General features: G+C 40.4%; 1 protein-coding gene across 4 annotated transcripts in view; it reads right to left on the bottom strand.

Moving 5' to 3' along the window:
• LOC106576565 (tumor protein 63) overlaps positions 1-17,464 on the bottom strand; it is a 173,303-nt gene that overhangs the window by 135,761 nt on the left and 20,078 nt on the right. For all 4 annotated transcript variants that reach the window (XM_045687990.2, XM_045687993.2, XM_045687992.2 and 1 more), the window contains exons 2-3: positions 8,548-8,685; positions 7,690-7,825 (exon numbers count right to left, since the gene is read on the bottom strand). In XM_045687990.2, the coding sequence (XP_045543946.1) occupies positions 7,690-7,825; positions 8,548-8,685 (274 nt within the window). The remainder of the gene's footprint in view (positions 1-7,689; positions 7,826-8,547; positions 8,686-17,464) is intronic.

Below are 17,464 nucleotides of genomic sequence, written 5' to 3'. Positions count from 1 at the left end.
CTCTAATGCAAACAATCCTACAGATAAGTGAATGAATTACACAGAGAAATATTATTCTATTTCCCTATGGACCCGTGTAAATGATAAGGAAAACTCACAGGGTTATTTTCTATGGTGACAGTGATGTGTGAATTAGCCAGAGGCCATCTGGTGGGGCTAAATAACTCACTAACCAGAAGACTGAATCACAGATCTTAATAAAATGGATGTGAATCACTTCAATGAACACGTCAGACGAAATACTGGAAGCAAGACATGTTTTCTTTATATGGAGGGATAATGTTATAATCTAATGATGCGTTGTGTATCCCTGTCTGGGATAATATAATAGACTTTATCATTTTGGAAATGAGCGTATCAGACAGCTAGTCTTTACCTGAACAACACCGATGAAAAGACTGGCCTTACGAAACAGATCATGTAAAATCTCAACGGAATCTCAAGACATAACAACACCAGCTGAAATGCCATGGCAATGAAAGGTGTTTCAGGTGTGACTAATTGAGATGAATGGTAAAGCTCACGAGACAGTCCTGCTTTGGGAATTGGAAGTACACTGTATATTTTATTGATTCAAGTGTGTCAGCACCTTTTTTATTTTCTCCATTCCATTCAGACGAGCCTTAACAAAAGCATTCCATGTGGACTTGGCATGAAAACAAATGAAGAAAAAAAAGGGGAAATGACTCAAAAATGGACTGTTATTTGTAGAAGTTATGAAAGTCAATATCTGAATTCCAATAGTTGTATTTTTATTGTAGGGAATTCTTACAGCAAAATATAACTGTTGTTCAAGCATTCAAAGAAGCGGAAACAGTGTGACTATTACCCTTCATGGCTATGTAACGCATGAGAGGGACTATCCCCCTTCATGTTCTGGAAAAAAAGGGGAGATTCTAAACAGAAACATGCAATTGGAGCTGAGCCACTCCTCAACATGTCGACAGAGTTACTCTGCTCTGCTGTGAGGACAGAGTCTCCTGGCTATGCCCTAAACTTTATCCCCATTCTAAGATGGGCCTCTCTCTCTCTCTCTCTGTCCTTTGAGTGCGTCCCAAATGACACCCTGCCTATTCCCTATATAGTGCACTACTTTTGACCAGAGCCCCTGGGGAATAGGGTGCCTCTATTGGGGTCCCTGTCGTTACATTATTTCTATTTCTACTTTGCACTTTCTTCCACTACAAATCTACCTTTCCAGTGTTTTACTTGCTATATTGTATTTACTTTGCCACCATGGCCTTTTTTGCCTTTACCTCCCTTATCTCACCTCATTTGCTCACATTGTATATAGACTTATTTTTCTACTGTATTATTGACTGTATGTTTGTTTTACTTCATGTGTAGCTCTGTGTTGTTGTATGTTGTCAAACTGCTTTGCTTTATCTTGGCCAGGTCACAATTGTAAATGAGAACTTGTTCTCAACTTGCCTACCTGGTTAAATAAAGGTGAAATAAAAAAGAAATAAAATAAAACAGTGCTGTGTCTGCCACGCTCAGCTGATCACAGCTTTATCAGGATGTTCAATCAGCTGATTAGGTTAGGATATAGTCTTTCTCCTGCCACTGTTACTGCCACATTCCTTCAAGTTATTCTACCCTGACCTCCTCCTACTCCTCCCCCTGTTCTCCACCCCAGCTCAGGCAGAGGTGAGACATGTACTGATAGATGAGAGAGAGAGAGAGAGAGAGCGAGAGCGCGAGAGAGAAAGAGAAAGAGAGATCAGGGACCTCTGTGAGGAAGGTGAGGGAGGCAGGTGCTGGGCTAAGTTGCTGCCCTCCAGCTACAGAAAAGAACCTACCTCCAAAATAGAACTGGGACGATAAACTGAAAATATCCGACATGACATTGCCTTCTTTTTACAAGAGCATTTTGCTTACATCTGTAATTTTCAGTGATTTTTGCTGCACAACGTTCTTGTAGATTGTTCTAGAACCATTATTTGGTCAACAGTAATAGCCTATACATTATGTTGATTCCTGCATTGAAAGTATCTGCCTGTCCCTCTTTGGCCACTCTCACTTCCTCTCATCACTGTGCGCACAGAGAGAGAGAGAGAGAGAGAGAGAAAGAGAGAGAGAGAGAGAGAGAGATATGCGTTCTGAGAAGCACAAGTATATGACTGTTGCTCAAAATAAAATTGCAGGAAAAAATACAGTTTTCAAAGCAACTACGGTTGTTTTAGTTACAGAGGTAAGTCACAGCTTTCTTTAAGTATATCATTTATATATCATCTCATAATATTGAGTTCATGGCGTGTGGGTAAAATCACCGGGGAAGCCAGAAAAAAAAAATCTGTATTACAAATTATGTGTTGTGATAATTTCATTGTTTGCTCTTTTTGAACCACAGGAGGTTGGTGGCACCTTAATTGGGGAGGACGGGCTCGTGGTAATGGCTGGAGTGGAATAAGTGGAACGGTATCCAATACGTCAAACACATGGTTTCCTTGTATTTGATGCCATTCCATTTGCTCCTTTCCAGACATTGTTATGAGCCGTGCTCCACTCAGCAGCCTCCACTGCTTGACACCGTGATATATAGGCCTTTCCAGACATTGTTATGAGCCGTCCTCCACTCAGCAGCCTCCACTGCTTGACACCGTGATATATAGGCCTTTCCAGACATTGTTATGAGCCGTCCTCCACTCAGCAGCCTCCACTGCTTTGCCACCGTGATATATAGGCCTAAAGGCCCGAAGACAGTAAGAAGACACAGTGGCAGAATAAATTCAACCACACATTTGTTTCATTACAACACTGGACAAAGCAACTTCTTTCTGGTGAAGTCCACAACACATATTGCATTTAACAAACAGTTACATGACCTACAGCATCGGTCAAGCAAGGGAATGTTACCGACATTTTTCGGACTTCTAAACAACTTTTTGATTTAGAACCACAGAGAGTTAACCGCAAGTCACAAAGAAAACGGGAGATGCCTCCAGCATAGCCTAGTGTTTAGCACGTTGGACTAGTAACCGAAAGGTTGCTAGATCGAATCCCCGAGCTGACAAGGTACAAATATGTCGTTCTGCCCCTGAACAAGGTAGTTAACCCACTGTTCCCTGGTAGGCCGTCATTGAAAATAAGAATTTGTTCTTAACTGACTTAACTAGTTAAATAAAAGTTAAATAAATCAATTCCAGCACCATTTCAAAAACAGGAGCTGCCTCCACTATTCCAGCACCATTTCTACTTGAACATTTCAACATAATCTAATCACCTCTGTTTCGTCTAATACAGTAACAACTAAAAGATACCAAAAAAGTATTAGTCCAATTAACGTAAGCTAAAAATGATGTGGCTGTCCATAGTTCTGATTTCTGTATGTGTGTGTGTGTGTGTGTGTGTGTGTGGGGGGAAGTAGAAAAAAACATGTTAACTCACCCTACTTGTAGAGAAACACCAATGCCATCCTCCTCTCTTTCATGGTGCCTAAACGGTCTATAACTCTGTCATACAGTACACGTTTTTAGTTTTTGTTGTCCTAGACTACCTGGCTAAAATACTTGCTTTAACTAGCCTAGCTTCCTTTCACGAGCAACGATGCACCAGGCCAGCTAGCTATCATTAGCCTTCTACATCTAGCTACATATTGAACTTCCATCCTCTCAGGCCAGGGGCACAACAATGTATGAATTAATGGTTGGATCAGAATCACCATTATAATCATTGGCCAGTACGGAGAACTAAGTAAAAGTCCAAATATCTATCTCCCTCCATGGATAATTTAGGAAAGGGCTAGTTAGCCAGTTAGCCAGAAGCAACAATTCCGTTTTTTTTATCTGTCATCTGGCATGTGATGTGATTGGTCTGAAGCCAAATTCAAACTGGCTTCCCTTGACACTTTTGTTTTTTGGTGTGCGAGGATCATTCATGGCTAAGCTCACTTAGTTTAGCGCAATGCTGATTGGCTATTATTTAACATTTTGTAGCACCTCCCCCCCAAAATAACATAGCAGACTTATCATTATTGCAACAGCAAAAAATCGTAAATGTATTGGGATACAGATTTTTGTCCATATCACCCAGGTCTACTCCAGAAGAAGAAAAAGGAATTTCAGATGAAACATAAAACTCTTCAAAATACAAATAACAAGTCCCCCAGGGCTCTAAACAGAACAGCAATCTGATGACTCATGAAAGAGAGGGAGAGAGAGAGAGAGAGAGAGACAGAGACAGAGACAGAGACAGAGACGAGAGGCAGAGAGAGACAGAGAGAGACAGAGACAGAGAGAGAGAGAGAGACAGAGAGAGAGAGAGAGAGAGAGAGACAGAGAGAGACAGAGAGAGAGAGAGAGACAGAGAGAGACAGAGAGAGAGAGAGACAGAGAGAGACAGAGAGAGAGAGAGACAGAGAGACAGAGAGAGAGAGACAGAGAGAGAGAGAGACAGAGAGAGAGAGACAGAGAGACAGAAAGAGACAGAGAGAGAGACAGAGAGACAGAGAGACAGATAGAGACAGAGAGTGTGTTGTAATGTGTGTAGATGGATGAGGAAGAAAAAAAACGATTGAATACATTTTAGAACAAGGCTGTAATGTAACAAAATGTGGAAAAAGTCAAAGTGGTCCAAATACTTTCAAAATGCCCAGTACAGTACAGTTGTATGACGTTATAGCAAACAGCTAATCTGTGATGCTTGGGCTCTAATTCAAATGATAATATCCCCATCCGTGACATATTGTTTAACTGTGTTGAGTAGAACTATTGATAGGAGTTTTAACACTATTAAAATAACAAAAGTGAGACCAAATGTGGTGGATCAGAGGAGAGAGTATTACACACAAAAATAAACATGAATAAAAATGGAATACATAATTAAGCAATTTTATACAGGTGTAAAAAAATAAAATAAATCTGTACTTACATTACAAAGGTAGACATCTTTAATGCTGCATAAATGCATTCTGTTCTGATCTACAAACCTGTAAAAGGTGCCTGTCTCAAATAGCCCTGCTAATGTATTGACATTCCGGGTCAGAAATTATCCTAGAATTTAAATATTCAAATGTCCGATTAAAACCAAGCCTAATCAGAACTCTGGGTTTGGAGTTTGGACCCGCCTCTAACGCCTTGCTGTTCTATTGATTTTTTTTAGGGAAATACCATTGTTGACGATTTGACATCTACACCTCCAGATGTTTTGTTATGGGACTTACCACTGAAACCCCCCCCCACCAGTTTGGTGTGTTCAATTTTTTTTTTCATCTTCATCTTCACTAGTCTTATTAAATATATATTTTTTGTGACATATGTGACATTTCCCCAATAGGCTACTCACAGTATTGTAAAAAAAATAAAAAGTATTGTATAAGTATAATGTATTGTGCTGTACAAATTGTGTCCCAGTACACTACTCATGTCTAGTGTATGGGCTGGGCATGTCATGATGGGGATAGAATGGTTCCTGCCCTTCATATGAATCCGAATATCCAATTGTACAGTATGTGGCTATTGTATTATATAATACTATATGTATAGAAACATTTTCCAGTTGTATTATAGAATACTATATGTATAGAAACATTTCCCCATTGTATTATATAATACTATATGTATAGAAACATGTCCCAGTTGTATTATAGTATACTATATGTATAGTACCATATCCCAGTTGTATTATATAATACTATATGTATAGAAACATTTCCCAGTTGTATTATATAATACTATATGTATAGAAACATTTCCCAGTTGTATTATATAATACTATATGTATAGTGCCATTTCCCAGTTGTATTATATAATACTATATGTATAGTGCCATTTCCCAGTTGTATTATATAATACTATATGTATAGTGCCATTTCCCAGTTGTATTATATAATACTATATGTATAGTGCCATTTCCCAGTTGTATTATAGTATACTATATGTATAGAAACATTTCCCAGTTGTATTATAGTATACTATATGTATAGAAACATTTCCCAGTTGTATTATATAATACTATATGTATAGAAACATATCCCAGTTGTATTATAGTATACTATATGTACTGTATAGAAACATTTCCCAGTTGTATTATAGTATACTATATGTATAGTACCATTTCCCAGTTGTATTATATTATACTATATGTATAGTACCATTTCCCAGTTGTATTATATTATACTATATGTATAGTACCATTTCCCAGTTGTATTATATAATACTATATGTATACTATCATTTCCCAGTTGTATTATATAATACTATATGTATAGTACCATTTCCCAGTTGTATTATATTATACTATATGTATAGAAACATTTCCCAGTAGTATTATAGTATACTATATGTATAGTTCCATTTCCCAGTTGTATTATATTATACTATATGTATAGAACCATTTCCCAGTTGTATTATATAATACTACATGTATAGTACCATTTCCCAGTTGTATTATAGTATACTATATGTACTGTATAGAAACATTTCCCAGTTGTATTATATTATACTTTATGTATACTACCATTTCTCAGTTATATTATATAATACTATATATATACTACCATTTCTCAGTTGTATTATATAAAACTATATGTATAGTACCATTTCCCAGTTGTATTATATAATACTATATATAGTACCATTTCCCAGTTGTATTATATAATACTATACGTATAGTACCATTTCCAGTTGTATTATATAATACTATATATATATAGTACCATTTCCCAGTTGTATTATATAATACTATATGTATAGTGCCATTTCCCAGTTGTATTATATAATACTATATGTATAGTGCCATTTCCCAGTTGTATTATAGTATACTATATGTATAGAAACATTTCCCAGTTGTATTATAGTATACTATATGTATAGAAACATTTCCCAGTTGTATTATATAATACTATATGTATAGAAACATATCCCAGTTGTATTATAGTATACTATATGTACTGTATAGAAACATTTCCCAGTTGTATTATAGTATACTATATGTATAGTACCATTTCCCAGTTGTATTATATTATACTATATGTATAGTACCATTTCCCAGTTGTATTATATTATACTATATGTATAGTACCATTTCCCAGTTGTATTATATAATACTATATGTATACTATCATTTCCCAGTTGTATTATATAATACTATATGTATAGTACCATTTCCCAGTTGTATTATATTATACTATATGTATAGAAACATTTCCCAGTAGTATTATAGTATACTATATGTATAGTTCCATTTCCCAGTTGTATTATATTATACTATATGTATAGAAACATTTTCCAGTTGTATTATATAATACTACATGTATAGTACCATTTCCCAGTTGTATTATAGTATACTATATGTACTGTATAGAAACATTTCCCAGTTGTATTATATTATACTTTATGTATACTACCATTTCTCAGTTGTATTATATAATACTATATATATACTACCATTTCTCAGTTGTATTATATAAAACTATACGTATAGTACCATTTCCCAGTTGTATTATATAATACTATATATAGTACCATTTCCCAGTTGTATTATATAATACTATACGTATAGTACCATTTCCAGTTGTATTATATAATACTATATATATAGTACCATTTCCCAGTTGTATTATATAATACTATATATATAGTACCATTTCCCAGTTGTATTATATAATACTATATATATATAGTACCATTTCCCAGTTGTATTATGTAATACTATATGTATAGTACTATTTCTCAGTGCAGTACTCACTGAAAGTGTTTCCTGTCCCTCATGCATGGTGATGCAGTCCATGCTGATCTGGATGGTGTTCCCTGCTGGTTCATCATCGTCTGCTGGACTGTCTGAGAAGTTCAGCTCTATGGGCTGCGACGAGTGGAACGCTGACCTGAAACACACACACACACAGGGCAACACTGATTTAACTAGGTTTTTAGAATTTATTGTAGTTGTCACAGGCTAACTGTATAATACACAAAATTAATATACTAGGCCATGGCTTTGTCAAGTTGGTATTAGTAGTGTAACAAAACCTAGCTGAAATACTGTTATATTAGTGTAAAAAAAACCTAGCTGAAATACTGTTATATTAGTGTAAAAAAACCTAGCTGAAATACTGCTATATTAGTGTAACAAAACTTAGCTGAAATACTGCTATATTAGTGTTACAAAACTTAGCTGAAATGTTGGGATTAATATCAGACAACTTCTTGCTACACTAGTGACCCCAGCAAAAGTGTATGTGTGGTGTGTGTGTGTGTGTGTGTGTGTGTGTGTGTGTGTGTGTGTGTGTGTGTGTGTGTGTGTGTGTGTGTGTGTGTGTGTGTGTGTGTGTGTGTGTGTGTGGGCGCGCGTGTGTGTGTGGGTGAGAGTGCGTGCGTGCATGCTTGCGTGTACCTGCATGTGTGTGTGTGTGTGTGTGTGTGTGTGTGTGTGTGTGTGTGTGTGTGTGTGTGTGTGTGTGTGTGTGTCTGAGAGAGATTGCGTGCGTGCATGCTTGCGTGTACCTGCATGTGTGTACGTGTGAGTGTGTGCCTGCATGTGTGTACGTGTGTGTGTGTGTGTGTGTGTGTGTGTGTGTGTGTGTGTGTATTTCCCATGTAGACTCACTGGTCCAGCATCTCCAGTAGCTGGTTAAACACATCCTGACTGAGGATGTCAGAGCTCTGTCCTGATTGGTTCTGTGACATAATGGAGGCCAGGCAGGAACTCTCTGTCCAGGACAGGCGGGAGGAAGGGTCTCTATGCCTTTAGGAAAAGACAGGAACAGCATCAGTCCCTTTACCCTGCCTCCATGTACATATCTACCTCAAATACCTTATTATTATCTATCCTGATGTCTAGTCACTTTACCCTGCCTTCATGTACATATCTACCTCAAATACCTTATTATTATCTATCCTGATGTCTAGTCACTTTACCCTGCCTTCATGTAAATATCTACCTCAAATACCTTATTATTATCTATCCTGATGCCTAGTCACTTTACCCTGCCTTCATGTACATATCTACCTCAAATACCTTATTATTATCTATCCTGATGCCTAGTCACTTACCTTATTATTATCTATCCTGATGCCTAGTCACTTTACCCTGCCTTCATGTACATATCTGATGTACAAATATGATCTGGTACTTCCTGTATATAGCTTCACATTGATCTGGTACTTCCTGTATATAGATCCACATTGATTTAGCACTTCCTGTTTATAGCTCCATATTGATCTGGTACTCCCTGTAAATAGCTCCACATTGATCTGGTACTGGTACTTCCTATATATAGCTCCACATTGATCTGGTTCATCCTGTATATAGCTCCACATTGACCTGGTACTTCCTGTATATAGCTCTACATTGATCTGGTACTTCCTGTATATAGCTTCACATTGATCTGGTACTCCCTGTATATAGCTCCACATTGATCTGGTACTTCCTGTATATAGCTCCACATTGATCTGGTACTGGTACTTCCTGTATATAGCTCCACATTGATTTAGTACTTCCTGTATATAGCTCCACATTGATCTGGTACTCCCTGTATATATCTCCACATTGATCTGGTACTGGTACTTCCTGTATATAGCTCCACATTGACCTGGTACTTCCTGTATATAGCTCCACATTGATCTGGTTCTTCCTGTATATAGCTTCACATTGATCTGGTACTTCCTGTATATAGCTCCACATTGATCTGGTACTGGTACTCCCTGTATATAGCTCCACATTGATCTGGTACTTCCTGTATATAGCTCCACATTGATCTGGTACTGGTACTCCCTGTAAATAGCTCCACATTGATCTGGTACTGGTACTTCCTGTATATAGCTCCACATTGATCTGGTACTGGTACTTCCTGTATATAGCTCCACATTGATTTAGTACTTCCTGTATATAGCTCCACATTGATCTGGTACTTCCTGTATATAGCTTCACATTGATCTGGTACTCCCTGTATATAGCTCCACATTGATCTGGTACTGGTACTCCCTGCATATAGCTCCACATTGATCTGGTACTTCCTGTATATAGCTCCACATTGACCTGGTACTTCCTGTATATAGCTCTACATTGATCTGGTACTTCCTGTATATAGCTTCACATTGATCTGGTACTTCCTGTATATAGCTCCACATTGACCTGGTACTTCCTGTATATAGCTCCACATTGATCTGGTTCTTCCTGTATATAGCTTCACATTGATCTGGTACTTCCTGTATATAGCTCCACATTGATCTGGTACTGGTACTCCCTGTATATAGCTCCACATTGATCTGGTACTTCCTGTATATAGCTCCACATTGATCTGGTACTGGTACTCCCTGTAAATAGCTCCACATTGATCTGGTACTGGTACTTCCTGTATATAGCTCCACATTGATCTGGTACTGGTACTTCCTGTATATAGCTCCACATTGATTTAGTACTTCCTGTATATAGCTCCACATTGATCTGGTACTTCCTGTATATAGCTTCACATTGATCTGGTACTCCCTGTATATAGCTCCACATTGATCTGGTACTGGTACTCCCTGCATATAGCTCCACATTGATCTGGTACTTCCTGTATATAGCTCCACATTGACCTGGTACTTCCTGTATATAGCTCTACATTGATCTGGTACTTCCTGTATATAGCTTCACATTGATCTGGTACTTCCTGTATATAGCTCCACATTGATCTGGTACTTCCTGTATATAGCTCCACATTGATCTGGTACTTCCTGTATATAGCTCCACATTGATCTGGTACTGGTACTTCCTGTATATAGCTCCACATTGATCTGGTACTGGTACTTCCTGTATATTGCTCCACATTGATCTGGTACTTCCTGTCTATAGCTCCACATTGATCTGGGACTTCCTGTATATAGCTCCACATTGATCTGGTACTCCCTGTATATAGCTCCACATTGATCTGGTACTCCCTGTATATAGCTCCACATTGATCTGGTACTTCCTGTATATAGCTCCACATTGATCTGGTACTGGTACTTCCTGTATATAGCTCCACATTGATTTAGTACTTCCTGTATATAGCTCCACATTGATCTGGTACTCCCTGTATATATCTCCACATTGATCTGGTACTGGTACTTCCTGTATATAGCTCCACATTGACCTGGTACTTCCTGTATATAGCTCCACATTGATCTGGTTCTTCCTGTATATAGCTTCACATTGATCTGGTACTTCCTGTATATAGCTCCACATTGATCTGGTACTGGTACTCCCTGTATATAGCTCCACATTGATCTGGTACTTCCTGTATATAGCTCCACATTGATCTGGTACTGGTACTCCCTGTAAATAGCTCCACATTGATCTGGTACTGGTACTTCCTGTATATAGCTCCACATTGATCTGGTACTGGTACTTCCTGTATATAGCTCCACATTGATTTAGTACTTCCTGTATATAGCTCCACATTGATCTGGTACTTCCTGTATATAGCTTCACATTGATCTGGTACTCCCTGTATATAGCTCCACATTGATCTGGTACTGGTACTCCCTGCATATAGCTCCACATTGATCTGGTACTTCCTGTATATAGCTCTACATTGATCTGGTACTTCCTGTATATAGCTTCACATTGATCTGGTACTCCCTGTATATATCTCCACATTGATCTGGTACTGGTACTTCCTGTATATAGCGCCACATTGATCTGGTACTCCCTGTATATAGCTCCACATTGATCTGGTTCTTCCTGTATATAGCTCCACATTGACCTGGTACTTCCTGTATATAGCTCCACATTGATCTGGTAATTCTTGTATATAGCTTCACATATATCTGGTACTTCCTGTATATAGCTCCACATTGATCTGGTACTGGTACTCCCTGTAAATAGCTCCACATTGATCTGGTACTGGTACTTCCTGTATATAGCTCCACATTGATCTGGTACTCCCTGTATATAGCTCCACATTGATCTGGTACTTCCTGTATATAGCTCCACATTGATCTGGCACTTCCTGTATATAGCTCCACATTGATCTGGTACTTCCTGTATAAAGCTCCATTCTTCTTTTTTGCTATTCCTCCTGTGTTACTATTTCTCTTTTTATTAGAATGTTTTAACTCTGCATCGAAGGGAAGGGCTGGTAAGCAATAATTTCAAGTATACACTCGCTGTATTTGGCACATTAGACAAATACAATATTATTTGATTTGATTAACTAGTAACTACCACAAATAACTACGATAACTTACATGTAACTTCCAAAATAAAGTCAACGTCAAGATAAAGAGTCTTAATAGTGTGTTGGGCCACCACCAGCCAGCCGCCAGAACAGCTTCAATGCTTCTTGGCATAGATTCTACAAGTGTCTGGAATTCTGTTGGAGGGATGCGACACAATTTTTCCACGAGAAATTCCATAATTTTGTGTTTTATTGATAGTGGTGGAAAACACTGTTTCAGGTACCCCTCCAGAATCTACCATAGGTGTTATTGGGTTGAGATCTGGTGACTGAGACGGCTGTGGCATACAGTACGGTTTAGGCCTACATCGTTTTCATGCTCATCAAAACATTCAGTGATCACTGGTGCCCTGTGGAACATGATATTGTCGTCCTGTTGGGGCATAGCCAACATAATGGAACAAATTATGGCTTGCTCAGCATTTTTATACATGACCCTCATTTACTCAAGAGTTTCCATTATTTTGACAATTACCTGTACCAAAACTAACTACCAAAACCAACTACCATAACTAACTACCTTAACTAACTACCATAACTAACTACCATAACTAACTCTCTGTCCAGGACAGGCTGGACAACAGGTCTCTCAACCTGCAGGAAGAAGAGAGGAGAGGAACACCATTACTAACTACCATTACCAACTACCATTACCAACTACCATTACCAACGACCATTACTAACTACCATTACTAACTACCATAACTAATTACCATTACTAACTATCTGTCCAGGACAGGCTGGACAACAGGTCTCTCAACCTGCAGGAAGAAGAGAGGAGAGGAACACAATAACTAACTACCATTACCAACTACCATTACCAACTACCATAACTAACTACCATAACTAACTACCTTAACTAACTACCTGTGCAGGACAGGTGGTACGACAGGTCTCTCAACCTGCAGGAATAAGAGAGGAACGCCATCACTAACTACCATAACTAACTGTCGTCATCCCTAGGGTTGGGAGGTATCCAGATTTTCATACCGTTATACCGTTTCTGTACCATACCTGGGTATACCATATTACCAAATGTGCACACAAGGGGGACTATTTAAAAAAAAAAATTAAAGTCACTTAGCTAGCAAGTTAGCAAACCAAATGCATAGCTGGAGCCCTGAGCTGGATATCATTTATTATAAAATATAAAATGAGAAAAAATAAGAAACCCACACACTGCTCTGGATAGTATCACTACTCTGGATAGTATCACTACTCTGGATAGTATCACTACTCTGGATAGTATCACTACTCTTGATAGTATCACTGCTCTGGATAGTATCACTGCTCTGGATAGTATCACTGCTCTGGATAGTATCACTACTCTGGATAGTATCACTGCTCTGGATAGTATCACTGCTCTGGATAGTATCACTGCTCTTGTTAGGAAAACTGCTCTTGATATTATCACTGCTCTTGATAGTATCACTGCTCTGGATAGTATCACTGCTCTGGATAGTATCACTGCTCTTGATAGTATCACTGCTCTTACTAGTATCACTGCTCTTGATAGTATCCCTGCTCTGGATAGTATCACTGCTCTGGATAGTATCACTGCTCTGGATAGTATCATGTCTATGAATACTATCACTGCTCTTGATAGTATAACTGCTCTTACCAGTATCACTGCTCTGGATAGTATCACTGCTCTTGATAGTATTACTGCGGTATATGGTATAAACGTGATATGGTATAAACGGTATATGGTATAAACGGTATAAACGGTATATGGTAGAAACGGTATAAACGCTATATGGTATAAACGCTATATGGTATAAACGGTATATGGTATAAACGGTATATGGTATAAACGGTATAAACGGTATATAGTATAAACGGTATAAACGGTATAGAGTATAAACGGTATATAGTATAAACGGTATATTGTATAAACGGTATAAGGTATAAATGGTATAAACGGTATAAACGGTGTATAGTATAAACGGTATAAGGTATAAACGGTATATGGTATTGTGGCAAACCTCTTCGAAGCTAGGGGCGTTTGTCACAAATTAAGTGGGAAACTGTCACCAAAGTCAGCCCAGAATTAAAGTTATTTCGAACATGACAGTACCTGTATGTTTGTTTCTCTGTCCTGGTCCACCCAGGCCGCAGGTAAGGTCAAGGATAGCAGGGTTCGGTACACAAATCTGGTTCTCGGTAGGTCCAGGTCTAAACGCCAACAGGTAAGTCCAAAACAGTCCAGCTCGTACACGGTAAATCCAGCCAATGTAGATTGTCTCTTTCTCTATGGTTCATAGATCCTTCCCACCCTCTCTCTCTCTTCCTGGTTTTTCTTGACCCTTTATCTGTGGGTCGGCTCCACCTTCTGAGGGTTCCCCTTGCTTCTGGGAATTGTAGTTTTGGCCGTTGGCCATTTTGTGATCTGTAGTTCTGATCGGGGTGGCCATTTTAGTGATCGGGCAGAGCCCGTTTATTAATTCTGCCCTCACATATCTGCCATTTATCACTCGACCCCCTTCTTTGCCACACATCTCCCCCCCTAGATCCGACCCCCTAGGTCGGGCTACCACAGCAAAATATGCGTGCATGCGGGACAACCCATCCACATTTCCCATTTCCTTTCCTGCTTTGTGTTTCAAGTCAAAGTGAAACGGTTGGAGACTCAAAAACCACCGCATCACCCGAGCGTTCTTCTCTTTAGCCCTATGCATCCAGGTGAGTGGTGCATGGTCACTGATGAGGGTGAAGTGGCGCCCCAGCAGGTAGTATTTCAGGCTTTCCAGAGCCCACTTTACTGCCAGCGCCTCTTTCTCAACAACTGAGTAGTTGGTTTCCCGTGGTTCCAGCTTCCTGCTTAAAAACAGGATGGGGTGTTCCACCCCTTCTACCTCTTGGGACAGCACTGCTCCCAAGCCGACCTCTGAGGCATCCGTCTGAACCACAAACTCTCTCTCAAAGTCTGGTACCACCAGCACTGGATTACAGCAGAGGGCCTCCTGTAATGTCCTAAATGCTTTGGTGGCCCTTTCATCCCACTTGACCATGTTTGGCCCTCTGGCTCTAGTCATGTCGGTGAGTGGGGTGGCCACTGTGGCATAACTTGGGATGAACTTCCGGTAGTACCCGGTCAGCCCTAGGAAGGCTCGAACCTGCTTCTTATTTACTGGTTTCGGCCATTCTCTAATTGCCTCCACCTTCTTACGTTGGGGTTTGATTAATCCTCTTCCCACGGTGTATCCCAGATACTCCATTTCCTCTAACCCCACGTAACACTTGGCAGGGTTCGCCGTGAGCCCTGCCTTTCTAAGGGCGTCTAACACTGCCTGTACCCGAGGTAAGTGGGATTCCCAATCTGAGCTGTAGATCCCCACGTCATCTAAATAAGCTGTGGCGTATGGTTGGTGCGGTTTTAGGACCTTGTCCATGAGCCATTGAAAGGTGGCTGGGGCCCCGTGTAGGCCGAATGGCATGACGGTGTATTGAAACAAACCGTCAGGGGTTGCAAAGGCTGTCTTTTCTTTGGCCCTGGGGGGTCAGAGGAATTTGCCAGTACCCTTTTGTCAGGTCCAGGGTCGTAATGTACCGAGCTTTACCAATTTTCTCCAGTAGTTCGTCTACCCTGGGCATGGGGTAGGCAACAAACTTGGAGATTTCATTTACCTTCCGAAAGTCGTTACAGAACCGCAAAGACCCATCGGGCTGGGAGACCATCACAATTGGGCTAGACCACTCACTATGTGACTCTTCGATCACTCCAGCTGTCAACATTTTCTCCGTCTCTGCTCTAATCGTTGCCTGTCGAGTTTCGGGTACCCGATATGGCCTCATGCTCACTTTTGTCCCTGGTAGGGAAACGATATCATGAGCTGTAACCTCAGTTCGGCCGGGTACCTCTGAAAACACATCTCTGTTTTTCTGGATCAGGGTCTTTACTTCCTGTACTTGTGCTGGGGACAGAGTAGGTGAAATATTTACTTCGGCTGTCTCCTGAGTGTGTGTGGGGTACGTGACCATTAGTGTTTCTCTCACTCTCCATGCTTTTAACAGGTTTATGTGATAGATCTGTTCCTGGGGCCGTCGACCTGGCTGTCGGATCCGATAATTAACTTCTCCTATTCTCTCCAGTACCTCATATGGTCCTTTCCATGTGGCTAGTAGTTTGCACTCTACCATAGGGATCAGCACTAACACCTTATCTCCCGGTTGAAATTCCCTCAGGGTAGCCTGCCGGTTATAAGTGTGCCGCTGGTGCTCTTGTGCTTGTCTCATGTGCTCTCTGACGATGGGCATGACTGTGGCTATCCTGTTTTGCATTGCCGTGACGTGCTCTATGACACTAGTATACGGGGTGGATTGGTGTTCCCAGGTTTCCCAGGCGATGTCTAAGATTCCCCGGGGGTGCCTCCCATATACCAGCTCGCAGGGAGAAAACCCCAGCGAGGCTTGAGGAACCTCTCTAATGGCAAACATCAGATATGGCAACATGCAATCCCAGTTTTTCCCATCCTTGTCGATTACCTTCCTGAGCATTGACTTCAGGGTCCAGTTGAATCTCTCAACCAGCCCGTCCGTCTGTGGATGGTAAACCGATGTCCTCAACTGTTTCACCTGCCATAATTTACAAAGGTCCGCCATAAGGTGGGACATAAAGGGGGTCCCCTGGTCAGTAAGGATCTCCTTTGGGACCCCTACCCTGGTGAACAATAGCACTAGTTCCTTGGCGATATTTTTGGAAGCCATTGTCCGAAGGGGAATGGCTTCTGGGTAGCGAGTGGCATAATCTATAATGACCAGAATGTATTGGTGCCCTCTGGCGGATTTGGGTAGTGGGCCCACTATATCCATCGCTATCCTCTCAAATAGCGTTTCGATTATGGGGAGTGGCACTAACGGGCTTCTAAACGCTGGTCGGGGAGCTGTTACCTGGCACTCCGGGCACTTTCCACAATGCCGAGCCACTTCAGCCTGAATTCCTGGCCAGTAAAACCTCCTTACAATCCGGTCTCGGGTTTTATCGATACCAAGGTGTCCACCCAGAATGTGCCCATGAGCTAGATCCAGTACTGTCTTCCTGTACCGGGTGGGGACCAACAACTGCTCCACCACATCAACCCCTATTTTTGAGACTCTGTACACCAAACCATTTTTCATGATGAAGTGGGGAAAACTATTAGGTATCATCCCATCATTTATGGGAGTACCATCTACGACCTGCACGTCTGCTCTGGCTTGCTGCAGGGTTGGATCCTGGTGTTGGGCCGTCCCGAAATTAGTCATGGACCCTGCCAGGTCTGCTGGTTCTAGATAGTCGTTCTCTGGATTCAGATCGACCCCAGCCCCACTAGTACTGGGCTG

The sequence above is a fragment of the Salmo salar genome, chromosome 10 (assembly GCF_965601325.2).
Source record: "Salmo salar chromosome 10, fSalSal1, whole genome shotgun sequence".
NCBI classification, from domain to species: domain Eukaryota; kingdom Metazoa; phylum Chordata; class Actinopteri; order Salmoniformes; family Salmonidae; genus Salmo; species Salmo salar.
Note: the sequence above shows the minus strand (reverse complement) of the source record. Positions and strands in the feature narration are given on the sequence as shown.